Source organism: Lipomyces tetrasporus (assembly GCF_029532465.1).
Source record: "Lipomyces tetrasporus strain NRRL Y-64009 chromosome Unknown POJ06scaffold_8, whole genome shotgun sequence".
Taxonomy (NCBI): domain Eukaryota; kingdom Fungi; phylum Ascomycota; class Lipomycetes; order Lipomycetales; family Lipomycetaceae; genus Lipomyces; species Lipomyces tetrasporus.
In genome coordinates this window covers 806,295-831,411 of record NW_026611603.1, presented here as the reverse complement: position 1 = coordinate 831,411, position 25,117 = coordinate 806,295, and the positions used below count along the sequence as shown (strand labels likewise).

Sequence of the window (25,117 nt, the reverse complement as noted above, 5' to 3'; positions counted from 1 at the left end):
TCCCCGATCAAGTCAGCAAAGCCAGTGCAAATCATCCCTTCTGATCCCTTTGTAACGATTTTATGCAGCATGTCACAGAAGTCATTCGAAACCAGAGCTCGCGAACTGGCCTCAGCATTTGCTGCCAAAGATTACGAGCGATGTTCTCATCTTCTTCCGCCACTGAAGGTCGTGTTGTCACAACTCAATATCCTCGTCCCTCTCCTTTCGTCCGATCTGGGACTATTGGCGGTCGCTAGAGATATCCTAGAGATCGGTGCATTAACCGCGATCTTTCTACGCGATGATCTGCTCTTCAGCCGATACATTGCTCAGCTTAGTCCGTTCTATGCGATGAAAGATAAGATACACCCGCCCTCATCGAACGAGAAGAAGTTGATCGCCCTGCGGTTGCTTCTTTTGCTGTCGAAGAACGATATTGCGGAATTTCACACAGAGCTAGAGACATTAGAAGACGAGGCTGATAAGGATGTTTACATTCGTTATCCGGTGATGTTGGAGAGGTGGCTAATGGAAGGAAGTTACGACAAGGTCTGGAAAGCTACTACCCAACGGAGCGAAGTCCCCGCCGAGGAATTTGCCATTTTCGCGGACGTAAGTATTGCAAACTGTGGAGGAACCCAGAATCGTTGGTATTAATGTCACAATAGATCCTTGTGGATACTATTAGAAGTGAGATTGCCACTTGCTCGGAGAAGGCCTACCCATCTCTTCCTCTCATGAATGCCAAGCACCTCTTATTTTTCACCGAAGATGATGAACTGGTAGAGTTTATCGGGCAGGTACGTTACGACTCTCCGGTGCGCACAAGGTACGAAGCTAATGGTTGTAGCGGGGCTGGACTGCGACGGACGGACGAATCTATTTTCCACAGGAGAGCACTGAACCTTTAGAAAGTGGTATACCTATGGAGAATATTATAGAGAATACTCTTGGATATGCTCGGGAGCTGGAAACTATCGTCTAAGGAAAGCTTTTAGAGACTACTAGCGTACTGTCAATCGCCATGTTTGATTCTATCTTACATGAACATTCAGATTATTGTACAATAAATTTCAATTTCACACTTTTTTATGAGAAATAATCACCGATAAGACCATAAATTCAACTTTCTGTCGTAGAAGCTGCATGTCGCTAAGTACCCTGTGTCGGATGACCAATCCCCACCATACACCATACTTTCATGTCCATCAGTGATGATGCCAACCACCGAGGAATCTGAGAGCTCATCACTTGCATTGATAAGTCTTGCACCGCCATGCATGCAGCAAGAGAGTACTAGTTTCTCTGCCAATTTGGGATGGTGAGTCAACCTCCATACACCTCCACCCAAAGATAGTTCATTGACGACGCTTCCTTTTCTATGCGCCCCGCGTAAGTCCCAGACACGTAGTTTCTCGTCATATGAACCTGTCCATATCTGACTCTCGTTGTAAGGAAATGAGAGTATCGACGTCACTCCGGCGCCATGTGATCGCCTGTCTTGCCACACCTGCATGCCCGCTCTAAGGTCGTGGGCCGAAAGACAACTATCGTCTCCTCCGCTGAACAGCATTGACCCGTTGCTACTAAACGCTGAAGTCCATGCTTCTAGTGAGTGTGCCATGAACTTTTTCTGAACCTGCACAGTTGCAACCGAGGACTCCGAGGATATCGAGCATAATCGCCATTCCCCCGAAGATAATGTTACGGAGATGACAGCTGGATCTATGGGCGAAAAGCACACCGACAGCACTAGTGTATCAGATGAATCCGTAATCTCGCACGCAGATATTAAGTCGACATCAATTCCGTGTTCTCCACTGAGTGACACCCTCCACAGGCATACTTTGCCGGTTGAGTGTGTGCTAGCAAGAAGCGAGCAGTCATGAGGAGAAAATTTCAAATCTAAAATCGACGAGTCTTGAGATTCGATCGTATTGCAAAGCTTCCTACTCGCCATCTTAATAGACTCAAAACCAGTTTAGTTACAGGACACATACAGCTTTCCGCCATCGCATTCATAAACTTGTAGAGCGCCATGTCTGCATCCGTCTTGCTCGAGTTTGTACGTGCCTACGACCACGAATCGACTGTCCGATGGATGAAACGCTAGCGCACAAGGAGGCAATTGCGTCAATGTTGAAGAGGCCAGAGAAATATGTACCATTATAGCTATATTATGCACCTACTAGTCCGTCATAAATTAGGCCGTACGTGCTGGCAAATGCTGCGACTAAGGAGTGGGCTACGAAAGTTCGACGGTTTAGCCACAATTGATTTCTCAGCCACTTCAGTCCGATGAGCCGCACAGCTGAGATGTTTGGTACCTAACACTTCCGCCAATATAGAGGTACCAAATCTAAGACATCTGTTGCGGCGGTGCCGAGCCATAGCTCCCAAAACTGAAAATTTAGCAACTGATTTTCTCTATTCTCGATCACTGTCAAACCGGAAGTCGCGCCAGGTCATCTGCAATATGGCTCGCAAAGCCAATATTCCGAGCCGTGACGACCATGTAGTAGATGATGAGAAGGTCACTTCACATCTTGAGCAGCTAGCTGACGAATCCGTCGACGGATTCGAATTTAATGACGCTACTGGATCTGAAGTTGGCTCAGACATGGGTGAATCCAGTACTAGCAACGACGCCGGCCGGATGGATGGGAACGATGCAGATAAAGAAAGCGATAAGAGAGGCAAAGAGGAGGATATGGAGAGTCGACCGTCGGTCGAGGAACTGCGCGAGCGATTGACACAGAAAATCAAGAGTCTCCGGGCCGCACGAAAGGCACCCGGTAGCGGCATACCTGGAGCGCCATTAAACCGAGAAGCGATATTAAAGGCTCGTAAGGCAAAAGATCAGCACCGAAAGGAAGCGCTGAAGCGGAAACGAGCTGCGGAAGAGGAGGTCAAGCAATTGGCAGACGCTGATGGGAAGCTGATTACACAACCCACATCGACGGAGACCGACGATATTGACACTTCTAACGCTGTTTTCAGCAAGGTCACTCTGAAAAGCGGGGAGGTGATCGCAGCAAATGGCGAGATCCAACCGAAGAAGAGAAAGAAAGGACCGGTTGATTTGTTGGGCCAATTGAAGCACGTGGAGGCGAAGAAGGCCCGGATAGCCTCAATGGATAAAGAGAAGAGGGCTACAATCGAAGAAAAAGAGAAGTGGAAGCGCGCTATCAAGCAGACGGAAGGAGACAAGGTAAAGGATGATGAAAGGATGCTGAAGAAGTCTCTAAAGAAGCAGCTCAAAAGGAAACTGAAATCGGCGAAGGAATGGCAGGAGCGCGAGGAAAACGTACTTAAGGGCATCAAAGCACGACAAAAGAAGCGAGAAGAAAATATCGCCGCACGAAAAGAAATGAAGGTCAAGGGTAAGAAATCAAAAGGAAAGTCGTCCGCGAAAAAGAAAAAACGGCCTGGATTTGAGGGGGGGATCAAACGGAAGCGGAAATGAGCATTTATGGCCATGTAATTTAAGAAGTAATGTACAATATTATACTGCATATGCAAATGAAGGCTTTCTATTTATCCGCGAGACAGTTGGGACTTTAAGAGATTTATGCTAGCAAACCCGGTGAAAGTCGCCCAACTGGCTAGGCTGGAGACTTTGGAGCCAACATTGTGAACATCAGCAAGCCTGCAGTCTAAAAACTCCCAGGTCTTTTCAAAACTCGGCGAGTTATCTTGCGTCATGTAGAGTTCTACAGGTTCTAGTGTCAGTTTCGTTCGTTTGACACGAATCAATGAGAACATACCAGTAGAGGAGTAGACGGCAGCTAAGCTTGCGCGCTTGGTATACCAGTCAAAATCTGCTGTCTTGTCGTCCACCAAAAACCAAATTTCATCTGATAATTTGGCAAGTTCTTCAAGCGCCAGCGGAACGTTAGATGGAAGCGCCATAATTGCAAGTGCCTGCTCAAAGTTAGATCTGCTCGGTAAAGTGTGGCATGTATAGCTACCTCTGTCCATTTCGATATTATTAGCTCATTGCCTTTCAGTCTTTCAATGCAATATCTTCTAACTCGTTTCCCGATGCTCTTCCCCTCCTCTTCATCAATCTGTGGCTTCAGAGCAGCTAACTTGGTTCGCTCTCTGTAAAGATGAAACTTCACGAGATCAAACAGGCCAGCCTGAAACACTGCATGCGTAGTATCGAGGTATCCAACATCTCTGCAGCCTTGAACCAGACTCTGCTTCACAAATCCGAATTCTGGCACGTATTTCAAGGCAGAGGAGAGGATTTTCTCTTGTGATGGAGTGTACGGATTGTACGGCAGATGATCGTACGAGTGGTAGGATCTCGACAACGCAGAGCTGAATTGCGTTTTCAAAAGGTGGACTAGGGGACGGCGAAGAAGAACTGACATCTCCCTAGAAAGCATTTGAGTTTTCGAATTCTTGTTTTGGTCGAGGAATAATGTATCATCGGGATAAAAGCTAGTGCGGAATGGATCTACAACTTCTGTTGGTTGTACTGCGGGCAACAAGCCATGCTCGCCGATTGAGTACACAAAAGTCATTTTGTCGGCGAGTATGAGTTAGCCAGGAGCCATATGTGTCAGTACCAGCGATGAAATTGACGGCACTTCACTATGTTGTCGCATTTATTGTGGTATTTTCTACGATTGTGTTTATAGTTCTATTTGGTCGTCTCCCTGCATTCAAGTATGTACACAGTGTTAGATATTCTGACAGCCATTCTAACGGGATATAACGTCAGGGGCACAATTGTCGGGAAGGCACACGTACTTCTTTGGCATAAGATACCGGCCAGGTTAATAGCGATAGATAAGATTGTAACCGGTGGTAGATTCTGTAATGCGACAAGTTCTGCTGGAAACTACCTCGTCAACGAGAAGAACTGGGCAGTGACAGTACGTATGCCTGCAAACTGCTTGGTAATTGCGTGCAAGTGCTAACATCTGGCTAGACTTTCTATATCACAATTTTGACTGTCGCGCTCGTATTCTTTTTTAAAGATGCGTGGCGATACATCACAAATCCGATTCACAGACTGTTAATCCCTCCCCTCGCCCTTCAGCCATATTTCTACCTATATCTTTGCGCGTTCACAGATCCAGGGACAATAACGCAGTCAAATGTTTCGCGAATGCTTGACCTCTTTCCCTATGACGATATTATATTTTATCCGGACATGCCACCATGCAGAACGTGCCACACTCCTAAACCAGCGCGGAGTAAGCATTGCAGCGTGTGCAAACGCTGCGTCGCTCGCATGGACCATCACTGTATGTGATCGGAACTTATTCTCTACTTTTTGCAGTATTGACTTACTACGTCGTGCAGGCGCGTGGATCAATAATTGTGTTGGGTACTACAACTACAGATACTTTTTGGGCTTTATCGTTAGCAACTTGATCGTTCTCGTTTATGGGTCTTATTTGACTTTCTCTGTTCTGTACATGGAATATATGCGGCAATACTTCCCAGAAGGATATGAAAAGGCACCAAAATACTTTTGGGCAGACTACCCAAAATGGATCGTACGTATCTCGTCTGTTTTCCATCTCTGCACATGTAACTGACTAAACATCAGAGACTCGTCCACTCACAAAATTGGACTGCGGCGGTGTCGTCCCTATTCATGATTGCGACTCTAGTTTGTCCACTAGTGGTTGCGTTCCTGGCTCAGCATATCCTTTTCATTCACCAAGGCGTGACTACTAATGAATCAGAGAAATGGGGCGAGGTCGAGTGGATCGTAAATAATGGCATGCTATACATCTACGAGATCGGGAATGCGGAAAATGAAACCGCAGAGTCGGCGTCCGGCAGCGGAAGCGAAAACGAGCCCGGATCAGCTCGTCCTCGATCTGCGGTATGGTCTCGCGATAAAGCTAAGACTGATAATAGCGGGCGACGCGTGTACATTCATGTTTATGAGGATGGCGAGATGAATAGATCCGTCCCACAGGGAATGATTCAGACCGACAAAGTTCCGGATTTGGAGAGTGTAGAGAATATTTATGACAAGGGCGGGGTTTTCAGAAACTGGAGGGAGGTGTTCTTCCCAAAGTATACATAGATGCATTCCTACGCTTGGGTATAGTTTCCGTTAGAATAGAGAGGATATATTCCTATTTCGTTATATCGTCAAAATCAAGATATACTACATGCATTACACCCAAGCAATGTGCGGAAATCATCACATAGCTAAACAGTATCTCCAAAACCAGTGGCATATTCTCGAGAACATTTGTACATAGATCTATAGATATAAAATGTAACTACCGCCGTTTCTGCGCCTTAGCTATATCTCTACTCCGCATCAACTCCACTTCCGCAAGATTAGCCTCTCTAAGGAGACCTTCTTTCACATCCGGCCCAACGAACTTCTTCCGCTTATCGAACACCCATAAAAGTAGTACCAATGCAAGAACGCCTACGAACACAACCGATGTATAGTTCATAGACGCAGGTGATCCTACAACAGGCATCGCTGACGGCAAGCAAAATAGAACTGAAACAAAGATGACCCAAATTGTAGATAACCAATTTATAAAATATCCGATATATCTGGGAAGTCGGAAGAATCTAGGTGGGAGGACCTTTTCTCGACCTCGATATGCAACGATAGCCTGCGGTATGACGTAGGTGATGTTCAGGAACATAATGCATGAGCCAATGATGGAATTGAAAGCCACCGAGGATGCGATATATAGCAGGCCATAAATCACCACCAGTACGGTTCCGAGGATTATAGAATTGAGAGGCTGCGATGTCCCTTTGTGGATTCGCGCAAAAACTCTGGAAAATGGTAGGCCATTGTCACGAGCAAGCGCATATGATAGCCGTGACCACGTAGTGACCAGTGATACGACCGCATTCATATAGAGTATTGTGATTGCTGCCTGTAGAATTGTGGCACCCGTGGAATTCTTAAGTGCTTGAATATAAATCTCGTACGAGGGGAGACCGGTTGAGGTTCCTAGAGCGCCGTCCAAATCTGTCATACTAAGCATCAAGACAATTGCGAATGGAATCGCCGTAATGCCACCTATTACGATAGTCCAGACCATAGCTTTGGGAACATTGAGACTAGGCTGGGGCACTTCTTCAGCAATGTGAGTTGCGGCATCCACCGCGATAAATGTGTACATAGAATTTGCTGTCGCAATCAGAAAGGCCAGTCCTGTTGATGACCAGCCAGACGCATTTGAAAACCCCGCGAATACATCAGATGCTGGGACTTGGGTTGATGACCCGGTGACACCGACAGTGATAATCGAAGCGACGAAGGCCACGATCGTGAGGTATAGTGCAAATTTATTAAACGCGGGAAGTAGCTTCGGAAAGGCAAGATTTACTGTCACGCATATGACATGCACCGCAGTGTAGAGCATCCAAACATGCCACCGGGCTGGCTCGTACGACGGATGATAAAACGAAGCGAATGCAACGAGGTTGAGCGCAATAAAGATACATCCTGACGCGTGGGTAATCCACCATCCCACCAGTGCCATCCATCCGACAATATAAGCAGCAAATGCCCTAGTATTGGGCGACGCAACCATAAATGCCATGTGATATTGGCCGCCCGCGGACGGATAGGCCGACGCCAGCTCTGCCAACCCCAGTGTGATGACCCCACAGACAAAAAAAGCTATTACGCATCCCCAAACGACCGCTGGTCGCCCACCATCAGTGAGATTGATTGTGATTGAAGCGGCGAGACCGATCCACGAGTTTGTGATATTGAATCCGAGTCCGAGTAGGGAGAGGAAACCGAAGCGCCGGGGTAGTTCGCCGACATGGCCGTTGGCACGCAGTTGTCGTTCGTCAATGTCAAGGTCCAGATCCGACGCGTACAATGGATCGACCACGAGTGTCGAAGCCACGTCCTGCCGAGCATTGGCATTGTCCGTAACTGCGGCGCTGCAGACCTTGTCAGTGGACATTGTGGGTGCACACGAAGAGATACCGAGCAGTGCTACTATGGAGACAACATGGCGAACTCAGTCCAGATATGCAATACGTGTTAGATATACACCGCAAGGGTGTATTCTGCGGTGCACATTAGATTGAGCCACAGCGGAGAAGTATAGGAAAAGAAAATTGGGGCAATGGCGGGGTAGGAATCCCAAGGGTATCGTGGCGGCGACTCAGCGGCTCGACTCGGTTCGGTGGCTTGCATATTCAAACTCAAACCCCTCACTTTTGTGAGCATACTCACTATGCTAGCTAAACTACGACCAGATCTGGAGCGTTAACTGGTATTGTAATATTAGGAGTCCAAAAGTTAACTATATCTGGACTCTTGCTTTTTCGTAATTTACAATTGCTAAAGAGTAAATACTGCCGTGCCAAGCCTACAGCGAAACGGGTAGCTCCGACCAATTACAAGGACTGCTTCAAATACCCTAACCCATTAATTGATCCGCGCGAGAATTTGCAGTATGTTAGGGTTAGGGTTGCATTTGTGTCATTGGTCACACTTTTCATGCAATCGTTTGCAGAATCAAACGAATTGCTACTTACAGCGTCAGAGTTGTCAAATTATCAGCCATACCTCATTTAACTAATGTCCTGCTTTTGTTGATGCGGGTGAACCAAGTCAAATTTTCGACCTGTTTCACCGAATCGAGCCACCGATCGTAATCGAGTTACTATTCTTTTGTGGATTCTTTTACATAGACGACACATACGTTGGTCTTTCCAACACCACATTATTCTATATTTGTTACAGCAAATGAGCACTGGCGTTTCTAGTGCCCCAACTACTAGCAATAGCAGCGGCCCTATTGACCGCGTCGACGGCAGTCCGGTCTTCACCGCTGGGATCGCGACCGCTATCGCTAGACAAGACACCGGCTTGACCCAGGACGTCAGCGAACTTATTCACGATATTTGGCAACAAGAGTCGTTGAAGGAGGAACAATCGCTTCGTCAGGCAGCTCTTGCTTCTCTTGCTGCAAAGGCCGCAGTTAAGACAAAAGTCACAACAGCGGTTTCAGTGCCTACGGCTATCGCGACTACCACAACTGCCACAACTGCTACTGTCCCCGCTGCTCCCATTTCTCCCACTACCACGACCGGTATTAGTACTACTACTAGTACAGTTACGACTGCAACATCTGGCGAATCCACAGCAACGCTCACATTGACGTCTTCACCAACCCTACCATCTACTACCAGTACTCTCAAGTCTTTGCATAGTTCAGAGATCCTAGCTTCCGAACCTGCCACGAACTTATCTCAAGCAATGACAGGGAAAACGAAGAAGCGATCGAAAAAGTCAAGTTCGGCCATCAAGCCGCCACCTAATTCGATTACTCTTACTCCAGCAGTCGATATCCCGAAACCATCTAAGCGAGGAATAATCGATTTGAGAAAACCAAGTGGCAGTCCGGAGTTACTTCCTCACAATAGTTCGGTCAAGGCAATAATCGACTCTGAAGTGACAGCAGCGCCTGTTGATGGTGCAGAAAGCTTCCAGAAGAGGCCCGTGCTCGAGGAGAATAATAACTCCGAGCAAGGTCAGCACACAGTCATGACATGCAGCCCCACAAAGACTGAAGATTTGGAGAATGTCGCAGCTTCAAATTCAAGTAGTCCTTCAGCTTCAGCAAGAGGCGATGCGCAGTTTAGTGCGGTGCCACAATCTACGGCTCTGACAACTACACCGTTTACATCTTCAACAGCCACGTCAGTTGCTCCCAAGTTTGCGACTGCGAACACGGCCGCCTCGCCAAGGGGCGCGTCTGAGAGCACGCAGTCACAGTCCAAAGGACCTAGAACACAAAGTTCAGTACGTCTCCGTCGAGATATCCCGTCTCGCCAGCGGCGCTCTGCGTCACCACTGCTGTCGGCAGCCCCTTCAGATGTGACAGGTACTCCTGCAATGGCGGTCCATCTTGTACCTAAGGCGTCCGAGCCGTCTACTCCCGAGCCCTCTACACAGACTGATGCACCGCCTCGTAGAATATCACCAACCGATGAAAGTGCATTAGTCGTGTCGCCTCCATCTAACTCATCAGCATCTGCACCAGATGTAGTCAGCCTCATGGCTGACGCGCCCTACGGTCCCTCGCTGGCCTCTCCACCTCCACTTGGTGCCGTTGGACACACCCGCGAGAAATCCTCTATTGACATTGCAGCCTCCGCTCTCAAGTACGCCCTTTCCAAACTTGATACTGTGATTCCTGTCGACCCACCTGCGGCCGACACTGACTCACTTATCCCATGGCTTCTTCGGTCTGCGTTGTATGCTCAGACTTCGCTTATTCGCATGCTTACTGAGGAACGCGACCAGCTTCGCCTGCAGGTGCGAGACTCAAAGGAGCATGCTGATAGACTTGTTACCGAGATCTCACGACTGGAGAGCCAGATTCGGAGTATGGTTTCAAAGCTAGTTGAGCGTGAACGGATACGAGCAGAGAAGGAATTTTTGCAGCAGTTACAGATGGATACGCAGGATGCGTCCACATGCTCTTCTTCTACATTTACTCCTCCGCCTACTTTTTTGCCTTTGTCAGGTCAGGCACCATGGCAAGCACCACCGCAGGCACCACCGCAGGCACCACCGCAGGCACCACCGCAGGCACCACCGCAGGCACCACCGCAGGCACCACCGCAGGCACCACCGCAGGCACCACCGCAGGCACCACCGCAGGCACCACCGCAGGCACCACCGCAGGCACCACCGCAGGCACCACCGCAGGCACCTCCACACGCATTAACACAGGCACGAAAGTCACCGGAGGCTCTACCACCAGAGGCACCTACAGCGCCGGAGCCACCAATGGCACAAGCCACACTATCTGAACCGTCTGCACCGTCTGCGCCAGCAGCATTATCATCTGCACCATCGCAGGCAGCACAAGCATCATCACAGGCATCCCGAGCACCACCGCGTGCACAGCGTGCACAGCGACCACTACAGCAGGCACTCCCTGCACTCCCTGCATCACTGCAGGTGCCGTCTCAAAAACCAATTCAGGTACAGCCTCTACTCCCAGACGCGGTGTCTGTCAAAGCTATGCCAAATACAACAGCTGCCATTGCATCAGCGGTTTTACCACAAGATGTTTCGCGTCCACCTCGAATAGAGCCATCTCGGTTGTCTCTGCCCCCCGTGCCAGAGTCGCCAGTTGTTGAGCAGGCCAGTAAACCACTGCCAGTGTCCGCTCTGTTCCCAGCATCAGCATCGGTACCTGCACCCTCGTCACCACCTGCAACTTCGCCCGTCGTTCCCACTTCTGGCACGCAGAACGGCACGGGTCATACAGGACTAACGTCACTCGTACCGAAATCGTCTGCACGTCCTCCAACACATGTTGTATCTCATGGGCCACGGGTCCAAGCGCCACAGACGGAGACTCATCCGACTGCACGTCAACATCTTAACTCGCCTACAGCGGTGGATATTTCAAGTCCTACGCCGCCGGCTGAGCCGTCAAGCGGGCCACCACCTAAGCAGGCAGCATCTCAACGGCCAGCACCTCAGCAGTCGGCAGCTAAGCAGCCTACATCTCAGGGGGCGGCAACTAAGCAACAAGCCTCTAAACAGCAAGCCGCTAAGCAACCTGCATCTCAGCAGCCTACATCGAAGCAGCCAGCACCTAAGCAAGCGACCATACCTCCTCGGCGCATACAGAGATCTCCTAGTCCGCGACCGGCGCGAACACTGTCAACCGTGCCTGATACTGAGAGACGCAGGCAGCGCGAACCGGATGATGTTAGTGCGCACGAGAAGAAGCGGCAGAAAACTGGCCCACAACAAAGAACTGAGAAGTCTCTTGGCCGTCGTAGTATCGACAGCTATCGTCCAAATGATGATCTTATCCATGGACGTGAGCGGACTGGCATCAATAAGCCTGATTCACAATATCAACTAAGTGCGGACGTGCAGCGGGATGACATAAATGATCTTGCAGGTCGGATTGGTGGACATTTGCAAAAGGAACTTAGCCTCAATCACAACAATTACAATGACGACGATGGAACTAATGCTGCTGGACTTGGTGACCGATTAGGATCGAGATTTAATTCTGTCGGAGGTCTTGGTAACCGGATTGGTGGTGGCAGGTCGTATGCGTCTAGCTGGCATAATTCACAGTCATCAGGCCTTAGCAATCGATTCGGCGGCGATGCCACCCCATCATCGGATCGACGGGGTAATAAATTAGGTTATAGAGGTGATACTTCGGACTTTGGGAATCGTATTGATGAAGGAACACGATGATGTGAAGAGATCGTATGAATGGCTCCACGAGGACATCAGCTCATGGTGAGATCTGAATTTGAGACTTGTGATGCGTTGCAGGATCTTATTCTACCCTTATTCAACTTCTTGACGAGGGCTTCAGCATGAACAACAATTGCCGGGGGTCATCAAAATTGACTGAGATTGTCCAACTAATTATCGGTTTCGGATCCAACGGTGTCAATTTGAAGGAGAGTATGTTGCGCTTGTTTGGTTTTATGAGTCCTCGAGGAGTTAAATTGTTTGCGACTATAGAAAGACCCCAGAGCTTCTGTGCTTAATCTGGATAGTGACGAACTTAAGGCGGGGGACGACTCCGATTTCGGTCGCCGGGCTATGTTCGATATTGCAGCGAAGAGGCCATACTGAGATATGACAATGGTGATTGCATAACCACCATAACCACCCACTTCAGCTTCGTTAAGGCAAATTTTACAACTACCTACTTGCATAGCATGATTAGTTGGAGTTATTTGAGTTATGTTGCCCTCCCTTGGCTTCCAGAGAGAGCTTGGTTTTGTTCGGATATTTGCGCGGAAATATGGTTTTCGGATTGTTATGTATGCCGCAAGTTTTATGTTGTTTGCTTAGTTTGAAGCAAAGGACATGCGTTAGCGACTTTCTTGTGTGGCGGCAAACATTCTCCCTATATATTATTGTTGGATGTTAGAGGTATCACGGCAGTTACCGTTTTCGGTATTTCACTTGATTCATTTACTTAGAAGTCACATAATAATAAACCCCCCTGCCCACGTACGCAGGCTGCCGAATTTCACACGACTAGTAGAAAAGTTATCGATAGTGGTTGCAGCTTTCACACGGTATGACGCGTGGGTGTAGGCAAGGGTTATCTCGTGAGGCGGCGACCAGCCCCATCCGAAGAGGCGGTCGCCTACACATCAGTTCGTGTCGTAACAAGTTCTGCGTGAAACTCGGACAATATCGAAATATTACTGCTCGTTTACGCGTGTAGTATGCGTTCTCCGCGTGTATAGTGCTCATACGTTCTGAATCAGTTCTATTCACAACTGGCCCGCGAAGATCGTGGGGGAAAGAACGAAGTTAGTATGTATTCTCCAATATAATGCGTTAGTTAGAGATCGATCTGCTAAGCGAAATTGACGTCCAGATGCAATTGGATGGATCTACAGCTTGAGGAAGACCTGTAGTCAGTTGCAATGACGCCAGCTGTTGTGACAACTGTCACATCGACAGTAGCGGCATTTCCAAGATCACCAACAGCCTCTACAGCTGCTCCAATGGCAAAGTCTTCCGTCGTTGATGTTGGCGACAATAATTCAACTAAGATCACAATTGCATCAACAGCGGTGAAATCAGAAGATGACTCAGACATAGAGTTCTTGGCCAACGCTCTCAAGAGCCACCTCAGTTTCAATCTGACCATGACCGACTCCCCTTCTTTATCGTCAGATTCGCAATCGTCATCGACGTCCTCGTCCTCGCCATCGGTGAACACGATCTCGCCTTCAAAGCCGTCGTCCATTTCAAAATTACCGGTGTACCTGCGGCACAACTCGTTGCCCAGTCCTAACACGAAGCCGTTCAGCATCGCGGGAACTGTCAAGAAAACGCGTGTGCCTGGACTTACACGCAGGGTCAGTCTAGCGGAAGTCCAAAAAGAGCAAGAGTTTCTTGAGTTCAGGACGTGGAGCGATGAGAGCAGTGATCCAGACGATGAGGACGACGACGATGAGGAAGATGATGCGGACGAGGACGAAGGGAAGGCAGACGATGGCGAAGCTGCATATGGAAATGGGCCCAACCGAGCACCTTGCCAGTCTACGGTTCTGCCGCGGCGGCTCAAGAAGAGGACAAAACGGGAGAGAGCTCCCAGACCGGTTTTAGCCAGTAGTAATGGTTTTAGCCCAGCAAAGTCAATGATCACGATTATGAGCGCATCTACGGATGATACCGAATCGTGGAATTCTGAGAGGACACGACTACTTGCTAAGATTGAAACTCTAACAAGGGAACGGGACGAGGCTAGGACCATGTACCTGGAGCTCAAGGGCAGGTACGTGAATTTATCTACCAGGTTTGACCAAGGGATTCGCGAGAACGAGCTGCTGCAGTCGCGCATATCTGGATATGAATCTAGCGACGCGCCTCCCGTGTCACCAGACCGATCACCGGGGGCGAGTATTTCAAATTCTGTGATATCCGACGCGCCATCCGCTGGACCTCCGAAGTTGAATCATGGCGTAGGTCTCTCCAGCGGCCCCACTTCGGCGTCCTCGTCTGCTGTCCCAGCGTCGCTGGCTCCGGCCAATGCAAAAGCTGTTTTGGCAGCGAGAAACGTTCCAAACACAATACCTGCGGACCCTAAGGTTATTGAGTTGTGTGGAGCACGAGCATACTCGAGGGACAAGCTCAGGAAAAGGTTGAGCATGACATCAGCAAATGGGGCCGTAAACGTTCCGAACATGCTCGGAAAGACATTGGAGCGGCCGAAGTACAGATTCGAACCCAATAGCGTCACTATCTTATTGTGCTCGTATGTCATTTATATAATATATTTATTACCTGGTTACTAACTTGCTGAAAGAAAAAACCATGACGGTCCTACAATTCGTAGCGACATATTTAGTATATTTCGCGATAAAGCATCCTCGAGCCCAGTTACTAAAGTTTCTCGTGATACGCGTATGTCCACGAAGCCAATGTGTATCATCAACTGCGTCAACGACAGAGCTGCTGCTGCTGCGTTTGAGGCGCTGAGCGTCCATCCTACATACCAGAACTTTATCTTGATACTTAGCTAGATGGAATGCTGTGACGATCTACAATCCTAATGTGGAATCTTGATGCCATGTATGCAAGTTCGCCAAAGGTTTGGACGTGTATATAATTTTGGATTCTCGTAATCCCATAAAAGTGCCTTCGTGGAGTTAGTCAGATGTTTAACATTCGGTTATTTGATTTAGTCGGTGTTGTAAGCCGTAAATCGGATGTTGTGTGTATAATTCTAATGTGCGCCGTTACATCTTGGGCCGTGATTGAATACTGTGATGGCATTATTCGTCATCCGAACAAACGCTTCGCTTGAAGCATCACGGTCGACACCCTGACTGAATGGTCAGCTACAATGAGTTGGACCATCTTGCGAGCTTGTACTCGAGTGACAAGCGACAAGTGCTGGCTATATAATTGTGGGACGTTATAGATGAGCCTAGGGTACTCCGCAGGGCTGTGACGTTCCGCATTGTTATACACTTAACGCTCACTTATCCAGAAGCAACGGCTGGGCGATATTAATCACTAATCAGTTCGGCAGCCTCAAAGCGTCAGGAGTAACCGACCTCGAGAACCAAAGCCAATGAGCATGCCATATGAAGTGGTAGTAGACAATTAAAGAGTCCACCAAACGGCCAGATCTTTTCATGGACCAATTGCGACAAGTAGATGACGAAGTACTGTGTACAAAATTAATTATCTAACGATCAGGACCGCGACGCACGTGTTTGAACAGCAGTGAGTGATGACTGCTTGCAGCTCAGGCGGTTCCATCGGCCTTAGGTCCTTAATCTTTTGTAGAGAAAGCAGCAACATGAACTTGTCTACATGAGAAATTGAGAATGTGTTAATAATTTACGTGGGGCAACACTGTTAGTCCTAAATTTGTTCATTAGCTGTTCTCCTTGTCTGTTGGGAAAAAGGTATTTATGCACACATTAGACCCGTTTACAACAGTATTTCATGGCCTTACTGAACGACTGTCATAATGCCGCATGCTGTATTGATGTATATCTTCGACTTGAACTTGATAATACGGAGTCTCACGTGTTTGATTGGCCTGAATTATCAGGTCGCAAATGTCCAATTCTGGAGCGATATAGGCACAAAGTGCAGCATCGACGAGACTCTGGGGAGCAACACGAGATGGCCGAGTAGATAACAGAGCAGGACGAGTGTAGAGCAGTTTAGATGGACGAATCTCGCTAAGCCAGATAGGGCCACTGGCCTCTTGATAACGCTGTGTGTTCTAACCTGGCAGAGTTTAGATTGCACGCAAGCTAACGCGATGTGGCCTAGTGACTTTTGCTGGTACTACGCGGTGCATGCGACGATTGGTTAACTGGGTACGGAGCTTTGCGGCAGCTGGCAGCGTACATTTAGCATAAGTGCGTCAGCCGTGTGGTCGCAACCCAGGGCTCCCCTTCGTTCGTCCGTCGCCGCTCGCACGCTCACAGCCTGCTGCCTGTTTTTTCCCTCTCTTTATCGCTTCTCTGCTACACTCTTCTATCTTACCGACACCACCACCCTTCAGTCGTCGCCGTCGCTATGCTGTTGCAGCCCATTGCCACTGTCGCGGCTTCTGTCGTCGCTGCACTCTTCGCGGCCCCGGCCGTCGATGCCGCTGCCCACCCGGCCGCCGTATTTGCTTTCCCTAAGTCTGGCAGCTCTCACCAGTCCGACATTCCAAGCCTGCGCCCCGCCGAGGCTCGTCTCGTTTTCGCCGAGCGCCTAGGTGTTTCTCGATTCCACAAGCTTGGTTTCCAGGTAATGATTGCATTTGTATTGATGGATGCGCTCGTCGAATTGATTGCGATGGAATGTTTCTGGTGTGATACGAAATCTATGCGGACGATAAGGAATCTACACTGTCCACGGCAGGCGCCGACATCATCTATATGGATGATATTAGTGTGGATATTCGTTCGGCAAGAGATGGATTGTTGAGGATAAGAGTTGATGCGGATGCAATAAAATCGGGAATTGAGCTGGGCAAATCTATGTGCGATTGAAGACTGTTCTAATGGTGCTTTGTGATATAGGGCCAGGACATGAAGGTCCTCGAACTCGATCGATTCAGCGGTGAGCACACTGGTTTATGGAGAGACCAGAACGAGAACGTCGTCGTAGTTGTTTCTGGCGTCAGCAACACAAAGGGTACGTTGGTTTATCTGACGGAATGGAGAATCAATAAACGTGGCGTTGACTCTAACAATTTCATGAAGATGCTTTTACAGAGAGCCGTCCTGCTTTCTTCATCAACGATACTCCTGATGCTGAGTCATTCCGCAGCCTTGCTACGGGCTTCATTCGTGAGGCCCAGCAGCTTGTTGGCGACCTTAGTGTCCGTGTCTTCGGCAACTCCCTCGGGAGCTTCATCTCCGTTGTCCCCGATATGGACCTCTGCATCAACGGTCACGAGGAGGTCATTTCTCGCGCTCAGTGCATTAACTCTGATCTTGACCTCAACGCTGACTTCAAGGAGACCTTCGGTGAGTTTGCCGAAGTTTTCGACGCTGAGAGCTCCGTCGACGCGGCTTTCATGGATGAGGCCCTTGCCTTCAACTCTTTCATCAACAACTTCGCTCAGTCCGTTAAGTCTGACAGTCAGCTTGCCGTTCTCTTCTTCAACAGCTTGAACTCCGTCTTGGTGCAGTATGGTGCCGATTCTGTCAAGTACAACGTTGCCAGTGCCCTCGTCAACAAGCTTCTCCAGCAGCTTGTTTTGGAGACTGCTCCCTCTACTCCTATCACTGCTGTCCTCCTCCCTGGCGGCGCTCAGACTGCTTCGTCCAAGAAGGCGAAACGTGGCGCCAACACTGAGGCGTTCGGAAACCAGCATGTTTCGCCCGCCGTCTCAGTCGGTATCCTTGCTGAGACCCCTTCTTATACCACTCAGGAGGAGTGCGAGGTCATGACAAATTTCTGCTCTGGCGGCCACGGTATCTGCATGCAGATGTACGGCCAAGAGGGCTTCTATGGGTGCTCTTGCATTTCCACTTACGACGAGACTACCAGGCAGCGAACATTCTGGGCTGGTGACTACTGCCAGAAGACCGATGTTACCGTTCCTTTCCAGATCTTCTTCTGGTTCTTGATTATTTCTATTCTATTCCTCGCCTGGACCATCAAGGCTATGATGTCTATTGGTTCAGAGGAACTCCCTGCTGTCTTGGCTGCCGCTACCATGGTCCAGACCAAGGCGTAAGCAAAGGGGAATAAGGCATCTTTTTTTGTTTTGTTACCGATTAAAATAATAGTATACGATCTCTATTCTTTAAGGTTTTTTTGTGTGGGTTTTTGATGTTTTTGTTAATGCTAATTTCTAGAGGGTGATGCTTTTCTTTTTGATCGAATGCATAATGGGATGTATATATACATATTAGGGGGGTATGTGGAGTGGCTGGACGAATTTAGACTTCATTTTCCAAAGGATTGTCATAAGTTCTAGGGATGAATTTATGCAAAAACTAAGTGATGCCATCTTTATTATAGAGTTGCCATTGTCGTCATTTGTGTCCAATGAGTTGCTGTCAAAAGGTAGTTGGTATATTTGCAAGGCGAATGGAGGCAATAGAAGCGGGGAGTAATTAGTCTTGAAAAAGTTGCAACAGGTCGACGCACCCAGGAGTAGCATATGGAGGATGCGTAGATTCGAACAGAGCTGTTGCAGAACGATTGCCTCGCTTGGGCGACCCCAGCAAGTGAAGGACAGGTCAGGCAAGTCAATAGTAAATATGTAACATCTTCCGAATCCATAACGCCTGCAAGGTCTGTCGAGTAGTAATTCGATGTTCCCGAAATTCAGGGGCAGGTTCAATGCTCTACAAATAGTGGGTTTTCAAGCCTGTAAACGGTGAACGTCTGGCAACTCATGGCGTAACTATCACTTTGTAACTGTTTGAAAACGACGCTCAGAAAATTTAGACATGTTTTTCGATATTTGAGAATATAAAGTGCTATTTATATAGCCACAGATAATAGATATGCCTATATTAACAGTCCACACATCGACGGACCTGTTCAGCTCGTCAAGACTGGGTCATCGAGCTCCGCGATTCGCGAAAGAGGGGCTTGACGGTGAGGACGTGGTCATGTCGGATGCCGACAGTGCTGAGCCCGAACAAGAAAGCGACGATGACGATGAACGGATATTTTCTTTGGACCACACCGAGACCGGAGATGGAGATGCTAGAGTTACAGGCGTAGTGAAGAGTCGGCATATTGTTACTCCTGGAGAGCTTGTCACGGCTGAGTCAATGTGGATGAGGTACGGCCGATGATTGAGAGAAATTGCTTTCGCTAACGTCCGAGTAGAGGTCATGGTACATATTCTGTGGGCGTCAAGTCGTATTCGTCGGTTGCCGGAACTATTACAAGAGTCAACAAGCTTTTGAGCGTAGCGCCATTGCGAGGGAGGTACATGAAATTGTCCGACTGACGACTTCAAACCGTGAGGATTAACCATTATATGTTAGGTATGATCCCAAAATTGGCGACCACGTTATTGGGAGGATCATCGACGTTGGAACCCGGAGCTGGCATGTGGACATTGGTGCCAAGCAGGCTGCCGTTTTGATGTTGGGATCTGTCAATCTTCCCGGAGGTGTCCAGCGACGAAAGTCGGAAAGTGATGAGCTCCAAATGCGAGCGTTTTTAAAAGAAGGCGATTTACTAAACGTTAGTATTATGAATGGCTCCGGCAGATTGCAGTATCGTGGAAGGCTGCTAACGAAGTGATAGGCTGAAGTACAAGCTGTGTTCACGGACGGAGCAGCTTCGCTGCACACCCGTTCTCTAAATTACGGCAAGCTGCGAAACGGCTACTTCTTTACGATTCCATCTTCCCTCGTTGTAAGGTCAAAGTACCACACATTTGATCTTCCGGGCGGCGTCGATCTCGTGCTGGGTGTTAATGGCTATATTTGGCTCCGCAAGCACACACAACAGCTAGGTGAACAGGGTGTCAGCATAACGCGACTAGCAGAGGAAGCCGGGTGGGAAATTTACAGCGATGAGAATGAAGTAGGTCTTCTAATGCTTGTATTTGGGTTTAACAGAATTTTCTAACAAATTTCCCAGTATATATCGCCTAGTATTAGAGAAAATATTGGCCGCTACGCGAATGCCATCAAGGCTCTCCAGTACTGCGAAGTTGGTGTGAATGAGGCACGCGTTATAGCTGCATATGAGGCTAGCAAAGAATATAAGAGTCCGGGTGAGATGATTGAGAACGATGTCAAGAAACGCATAGCAAAGCACGTGTTGTTGGCCACGAAGGGATAAGAAAGACGTTGTAAACTTGTAAAGTAGTTATATTGTACTAGTAAAATGTTACACAAGACAACGGTCCATTCTTAATATTATTATGCCGCGTTATTTTGTACAAGGTCCAACGTTTAGGTGTTGTGACCAGTATTTGCAGGTTAAGCCTTTTTCATACCGAATAAAATGCCAACGATTAATATGGATTACGAATAATATTCGTAGTTTTGCCAAGACGCTAGTGAATGACCAAACTTTAACCTATTCGATCACCGCGTGTCTTGACACAATGCATTCTGACGCGTCTTGTTAGCACGATAATAATATTTAAGTCTCTATAGTTATGCCAACAGTAAAAACAACGTCTGGTAGCACCGCGAAATTCTTTCGGGATAGCTCTGATCTCGATGACTTGTCTGTTGGTTCGTTAAACGCCCCTCATCGTGCATAATATCTTCGAATAATTACAAATAAAAATTTTGTTCGTATTCGCAGTAAGCAAGAAATCGTCAATTGTTCGCGTCCACCCCCTGCATATAGTCCAAAGAAATCTATAGCAAAAATCTACATGCCAACATAATTATCTCCTGCATAGTCGCAATACTCACTCTAATGGAATCCATTTATCCTCATGCAATTTCGCGTTTCACCTTTGTCCATGCGATCACTATTTACTTGATTTTTATAGCACCTCCTGCAATTCTGCCAGCAATGGACTCTTGGTCCGTCATAGCATCGTAGTAGTCACTAGGCACTGAATGTCTGTTGGTTAACTTATTCTGATCTTCCATGGATCGATGCGAATCATAGGCTAAAGATGTCGAGCGAAAACCTGGGGCTCGCGGTCCGACTGGCCTTTTAGCTGGCGGGGCGCTGACTTTGCGTATCTATGAGTTTTGGAGTCAGTTTGTCCGGTCACACATGCAGTTACTTCGGAAGTTTTATGGCTCACCTCATGTGCCACGTGTTCGTCAATCCAAGTCTCGAGAGAGTGCTCGCTACGGGGAGACTTGTTCATCATATTTTCAACGGACCCTACGGTATTACGTTAGCAAAACACAATATACTGCAAAGTGTAGACAGTCATTACCTCTAACCTGCAATCCAGACCTATGACTCTCGTACCGAAGGTCGTTATAGGATACAGCAGGCGGCTCTTCCGGTAACAATATTTCCGGTGAACTGATCGTGGCTGATGCAGCTCTTCCTGTCCTTTGCTTGTGTGCAGGAGGCGACAACGGTGCCGATAATTGTTGCGGCTGATAGTCACTGGAGTATGATATTACTTGCGGGGGACTATTCACAACTTCGAATGGATCTTCTTGTTCCGCCTCTTTGCCCTTTCGGCGGAACATATATTTCCAAGAGTCTGGTCCTATTAGCGGCCGATACGATCAACTGAAACTATTCAACCATACTTATTTTCCTGATCGGATTCGACGAACCCGAACCTCCTTCAGGTTTGGCCGATGGAGGTTGTGCGAAAGCAGCCAGTCCAGAGGAATCCTGCGATGGGTTTGTCGTGTGACCCGATGGGGTTATTAATCGCAATTTGGGAACCTCATAGTACTTTGGGTTGCGCTTGGAAGCAGATTCTGAGCCTGCTCTTGTGGACAATAACTCGGACTCAGAATCAATCGCGGGCGGCTCCATCCAAGGATCTTTTTTCGGCTTCTCGTACGGACGGCTGGACTTAGGTGAATGGCGTGCTTTGTCCCGGCTTTGTTGTAGCATTTGCCATTTATGCTCATTTTCTAGTCGACGGAGCTCGTTTGCCTGTTGCAAAGGAGTCATGTTTCGATAATCGTCCGGCAGTTTTGACGAGACAGATACCTGGGGCAAATTTTCTCGATTTCCAACGCGGCCACTACGCCGCTTCCGGACTTTAATATTATCGTGACCAGTGGAGTTCATGATCGGGGAAGATAATGCCTCCGATTGACTTGTTGAAAAGTACATTTGCACTTTCGAATCGTCTCGTGCGGGCCGTCGTTCTCTAATTCTGCGTGGGTATTGATCTAGACCAGGGCCCTGCGCCATCGCTGGGTTACCATGTTTAATCGTATCAAGTGGAGATCCAGTATGATGCTTGTTCGGGAACCGGCCTCTCTCGATGATATACTGTGGTGAATACGGTGAGCTGTAATTTTGACCGCCCTTGTCTATATGTTCAACTTGAGACAAAATTTGCATTAGGCTGATGGCTCCGTTAGCATAAACATTTTGAAGTCCCAGTCGGAACTGTACTCACAGCGTCTCGACTCGTTCTAGATCGCCATTGCTTTTAATTCCGCTGAATGCTTTAAACAGAATATTCCTCTTCTGGGTCGGCGGCTGATCGACTGGAGGGTCGGGTCTTTGAATATGTTCATATGGTCTAGGTCCACGAATCTTGGCGACCTCGCGCCCAATTGTGCCATTGATTTCGTCCCTGCTATATTGGCATTCGCTGGCTATCATCTGACGGATTTCTTCTAGCCCCATTCTCATTTCACCAGCTAGTTCTGCGATGCCGGTTAGAATCTCAGTGTCGCGACAAGTCCGTTGGATATCATGAGCAAGTAGCTGGAGAGAATGTGTTACAGAATTTCTAAACTCAAATACAGATAACTCACTCTATCCGCTAGCGCGGCCATATACTGATTTGCAAAATCATTGGGAGGAGAGAAATCAGTTTTCACTGTCCTGCTATTCTTGGCTCTCAGTTTTGTGGGTGTGGCACTATCAAGTCGACTAGTCTGGCGCTCTCCACGAACGGCTCCTCGTCCCGAGGACATCGTTGGTGACGAAGATGCCTTTTCGGCCCGATTATCGTCGTCGGTCTCCACTTGAGACATATTGTGACGTCCGGACCGTTGCACACGTGAGGCTGAGTCTTGAAGCATTATGGGGGATTCTAATTCATCCCATGAGGTATTAACCCTACATCCTTGTCCGATTGACCCGGAAAATGAAGTGATATTATTTCCATCTCTGGTTTTGTTTCGGCTGAGCGCTTGATCAAGGTCTCCACGCCTCAGCCAAGGCGCATCTGAGAACTGCTGATCCGGTGTCATATAATGAATGCCGAGAGAATTGATCTGGTTTGATTGACTGTCGCCATATGGAGAACTATTTCTGGTCTTTGTGGCATCAAATATGTCATCCTCGTCATCGTTCTGCTGCAGTTTGCCACAACTGATACGGCCGTCCGTAGGCGGAGTTGGCAGTTCGTGTCTATTATCATGATTCTGAACAGCGGCACTCGATGACATATAAAGGGGACCCTCGGCACCGCTTTCAAAGCTGAATTCTGAAAACTTCCGGTCAGTATGACAAGAAACGACAGGAGATGCCTGATTTGATGCGGACATATCTGAAAGGCCAGTCAGTTCGTCAGCCTCGTATTGAACTATTCCTCATATTACGTGAAGACATCAGGCTATAAAAATACGGTAAATCAAGCTTACTTGTCCTAACATGTGTTAATTCAGACTCTAGATCGACGTCGTGCTGGCTAACTCCTGGCGTGGGTCGAGGGTATTCTTCACTGCTGAAATAATGTGCATCCCCATCCGATCCAGTGTCTTCTATCTGATGCATGGAACTTGAAGGAACCGGATGGCTATCGTCATGCAGTTGGGATTCTCGAATCAGAGACCATGCGGCGTCGTTTGGACTATTTTGTGGCGTTGTATCGGTTTCAGTTTGCTGGTCTTCGACATCGTTTCCAGAAGTCCCATGTGTTTGACTGTCCACCTCGTGAGCGACAGCAGATGACTCAACTTTCTGAATGTGATTTGGCTCAAAGAGGTCTGACAAAGAACGGTTGTCGAAGCTTTGTCTTGATTGCACTTGCTTGGAAGACTCCAAATCAGAGTCAGTCAGTATATGCGTCTTAGAGAGGTCCATGGGAGAATCGTAGTGTTGAACTGGCGGTAGATCAACTTCTCTGGAACCTGAGTCCTGACCTGATATTGGCTGCATTTCACTTTTCGGTGATAAATTGTCGGCATTGGTCTCAAGTACATCCGCGGAGTCTGTAGCGTGTAGAACTTCTGCGCTGACTGTCTGCGTAGAAATAGCTGCAGCAGCCGCATTCGATCCGTTTTGTTTGATGCTATCGAGCTCGGGCAGGACGAGGCGTCGAATTACATTACTGATAATGTTATCCAGTAAGTCTGGATCGAACGTGGTGCTCCTGTGGCTGCTGCCAAACGTGTTGTTTTCGTTTCTGTTGCGTACATGCCGACTGATGCCGCTGTAGTATGTCTGGGAAGTAGCAGGACTAGAAACACTTTCCTGACCGGAAGTGTGACGTGAGGTGCTGAAGACAGGACTGACTGTGGAGTCGATGCTCAGCTGACTTAGTGGATCGATTGGTGCTCTTGCTTGTGAAAACTTAAGCGACTCGACCTGGTGCAAGGCCGGAGATGGCATGTCATCTGGATCGGATTGCTCTAAAGAGTCGGAAACTGGCGAACCCTCTGTCGGGGAAAATTCGATCTTGTTTGCGGTCAGTGCAGGCTTAGATTCGCTCGTTTCGCTTGATATATCTTCCGACATTGTCTTCGGACCCTTGTTCGAGGATGGGCGTAGCTGGACCCGAATACTCGGTTTCTGCTCACTATGTGGAGCTGTCGACCGTTCGAAGTACTCGATGAGGACCGAAGCCTGACCCGGTTGGTTGCGGGAAGATGGATTGCTTTCCTTTCGATAGTAATGTACTTTTGGCGACGCTCTAGGCGACAGCGCCTTCGATGGACTAGACGTAACCATCTATGAGCAGTGGCGACGACGAAGTAAATCAGCGGACAGCAACACAAGCGAATGGTTTGTCGGCGTCTTATTCAGGAAATATCGCGCGAGTTTGTTACCAGAGCCGATCATTGGACCGCG

The 25,117-nt window shown here is 48.3% G+C and overlaps 11 protein-coding genes across 11 annotated transcripts; 7 read left to right on the top strand and 4 right to left on the bottom strand.

The window, feature by feature from the left end:
* Positions 1 to 3: 3 nt before the first annotated feature.
* POJ06DRAFT_258062 (SAC3/GANP/Nin1/mts3/eIF-3 p25 family-domain-containing protein) lies at positions 4 to 1,082 on the top strand. Its single transcript, XM_056188225.1, has 2 exons — positions 4 to 782; positions 833 to 1,082. Exon 1 carries the CDS (start codon positions 70 to 72, stop codon positions 637 to 639), a length of 570 nt encoding a protein of 189 aa, XP_056042262.1. The 5' UTR covers positions 4 to 69; the 3' UTR covers positions 640 to 782; positions 833 to 1,082.
* POJ06DRAFT_258058 (WD40-repeat-containing domain protein) lies at positions 1,083 to 2,238 on the bottom strand (the record flags this gene model as incomplete). The annotated part of the gene is made up of 2 exons (XM_056188224.1): positions 1,983 to 2,238; positions 1,083 to 1,931 (listed from the first exon to the last, which is right to left on the bottom strand). The coding sequence occupies exons 1-2, from the start codon at positions 2,147 to 2,149 to the stop codon at positions 1,085 to 1,087; spliced, it is 1,014 nt and encodes a 337-aa protein (XP_056042261.1). The 5' UTR covers positions 2,150 to 2,238.
* Positions 2,239 to 3,520, top strand: POJ06DRAFT_258056 (surfeit locus protein 6-domain-containing protein). The gene has a single exon (XM_056188223.1). It carries the CDS (start codon positions 2,459 to 2,461, stop codon positions 3,446 to 3,448), a length of 990 nt encoding a protein of 329 aa, XP_056042260.1. The 5' UTR covers positions 2,239 to 2,458; the 3' UTR covers positions 3,449 to 3,520.
* On the bottom strand, positions 3,520 to 4,361 carry POJ06DRAFT_200280 (ubiquinone biosynthesis protein COQ9; the record flags this gene model as incomplete). Its single annotated transcript, XM_056185185.1, has 3 exons — positions 3,520 to 3,695; positions 3,750 to 3,906; positions 3,954 to 4,361. 3 exons carry the CDS (start codon positions 4,359 to 4,361, stop codon positions 3,520 to 3,522), a joined length of 741 nt encoding a protein of 246 aa, XP_056042259.1.
* A 203-nt stretch (positions 4,362 to 4,564) lies between these two features.
* POJ06DRAFT_269886 (DHHC palmitoyltransferase-domain-containing protein) lies at positions 4,565 to 6,040 on the top strand (the record flags this gene model as incomplete). The annotated part of the gene is made up of 5 exons (XM_056189405.1): positions 4,565 to 4,659; positions 4,715 to 4,868; positions 4,925 to 5,243; positions 5,302 to 5,498; positions 5,552 to 6,040. The coding sequence occupies 5 exons, from the start codon at positions 4,565 to 4,567 to the stop codon at positions 6,038 to 6,040; spliced, it is 1,254 nt and encodes a 417-aa protein (XP_056042258.1).
* Positions 6,041 to 6,141: 101 nt separating this feature from the next.
* On the bottom strand, positions 6,142 to 8,074 carry POJ06DRAFT_142525 (amino acid/polyamine transporter I). The gene has a single exon (XM_056184539.1). It carries the CDS (start codon positions 7,911 to 7,913, stop codon positions 6,243 to 6,245), a length of 1,671 nt encoding a protein of 556 aa, XP_056042257.1. The 5' UTR covers positions 7,914 to 8,074; the 3' UTR covers positions 6,142 to 6,242.
* Positions 8,075 to 8,495: 421 nt separating this feature from the next.
* Positions 8,496 to 12,199, top strand: POJ06DRAFT_302689 (uncharacterized protein; the record flags this gene model as incomplete). Its single annotated transcript, XM_056190773.1, has 1 exon — positions 8,496 to 12,199. Exon 1 carries the CDS (start codon positions 8,705 to 8,707, stop codon positions 12,197 to 12,199), a length of 3,495 nt encoding a protein of 1,164 aa, XP_056042256.1. The 5' UTR covers positions 8,496 to 8,704.
* An 804-nt stretch (positions 12,200 to 13,003) lies between these two features.
* On the top strand, positions 13,004 to 15,469 carry POJ06DRAFT_142478 (uncharacterized protein). Its single transcript, XM_056184537.1, has 3 exons — positions 13,004 to 13,285; positions 13,350 to 14,735; positions 14,787 to 15,469. The coding sequence occupies exons 2-3, from the start codon at positions 13,399 to 13,401 to the stop codon at positions 15,001 to 15,003; spliced, it is 1,554 nt and encodes a 517-aa protein (XP_056042255.1). The 5' UTR covers positions 13,004 to 13,285; positions 13,350 to 13,398; the 3' UTR covers positions 15,004 to 15,469.
* A 928-nt stretch (positions 15,470 to 16,397) lies between these two features.
* On the top strand, positions 16,398 to 18,323 carry POJ06DRAFT_142445 (uncharacterized protein). The gene is made up of 3 exons (XM_056184536.1): positions 16,398 to 16,741; positions 17,017 to 17,131; positions 17,200 to 18,323. Exons 1-3 carry the CDS (start codon positions 16,523 to 16,525, stop codon positions 18,180 to 18,182), a joined length of 1,317 nt encoding a protein of 438 aa, XP_056042254.1. The 5' UTR covers positions 16,398 to 16,522; the 3' UTR covers positions 18,183 to 18,323.
* A 745-nt stretch (positions 18,324 to 19,068) lies between these two features.
* Positions 19,069 to 20,260, top strand: POJ06DRAFT_199844 (uncharacterized protein; the record flags this gene model as incomplete). The annotated part of the gene is made up of 5 exons (XM_056185166.1): positions 19,069 to 19,244; positions 19,292 to 19,393; positions 19,453 to 19,654; positions 19,718 to 19,999; positions 20,057 to 20,260. 5 exons carry the CDS (start codon positions 19,069 to 19,071, stop codon positions 20,258 to 20,260), a joined length of 966 nt encoding a protein of 321 aa, XP_056042253.1.
* A 650-nt stretch (positions 20,261 to 20,910) lies between these two features.
* POJ06DRAFT_292460 (uncharacterized protein) lies at positions 20,911 to 25,057 on the bottom strand (the record flags this gene model as incomplete). The annotated part of the gene is made up of 7 exons (XM_056190395.1): positions 23,689 to 25,057; positions 22,855 to 23,630; positions 22,491 to 22,804; positions 21,658 to 22,436; positions 21,330 to 21,608; positions 21,192 to 21,274; positions 20,911 to 21,126 (listed from the first exon to the last, which is right to left on the bottom strand). Exons 1-7 carry the CDS (start codon positions 24,995 to 24,997, stop codon positions 20,911 to 20,913), a joined length of 3,756 nt encoding a protein of 1,251 aa, XP_056042252.1. The 5' UTR covers positions 24,998 to 25,057.
* Between the last annotated feature and the right edge of the window lie 60 nt (positions 25,058 to 25,117).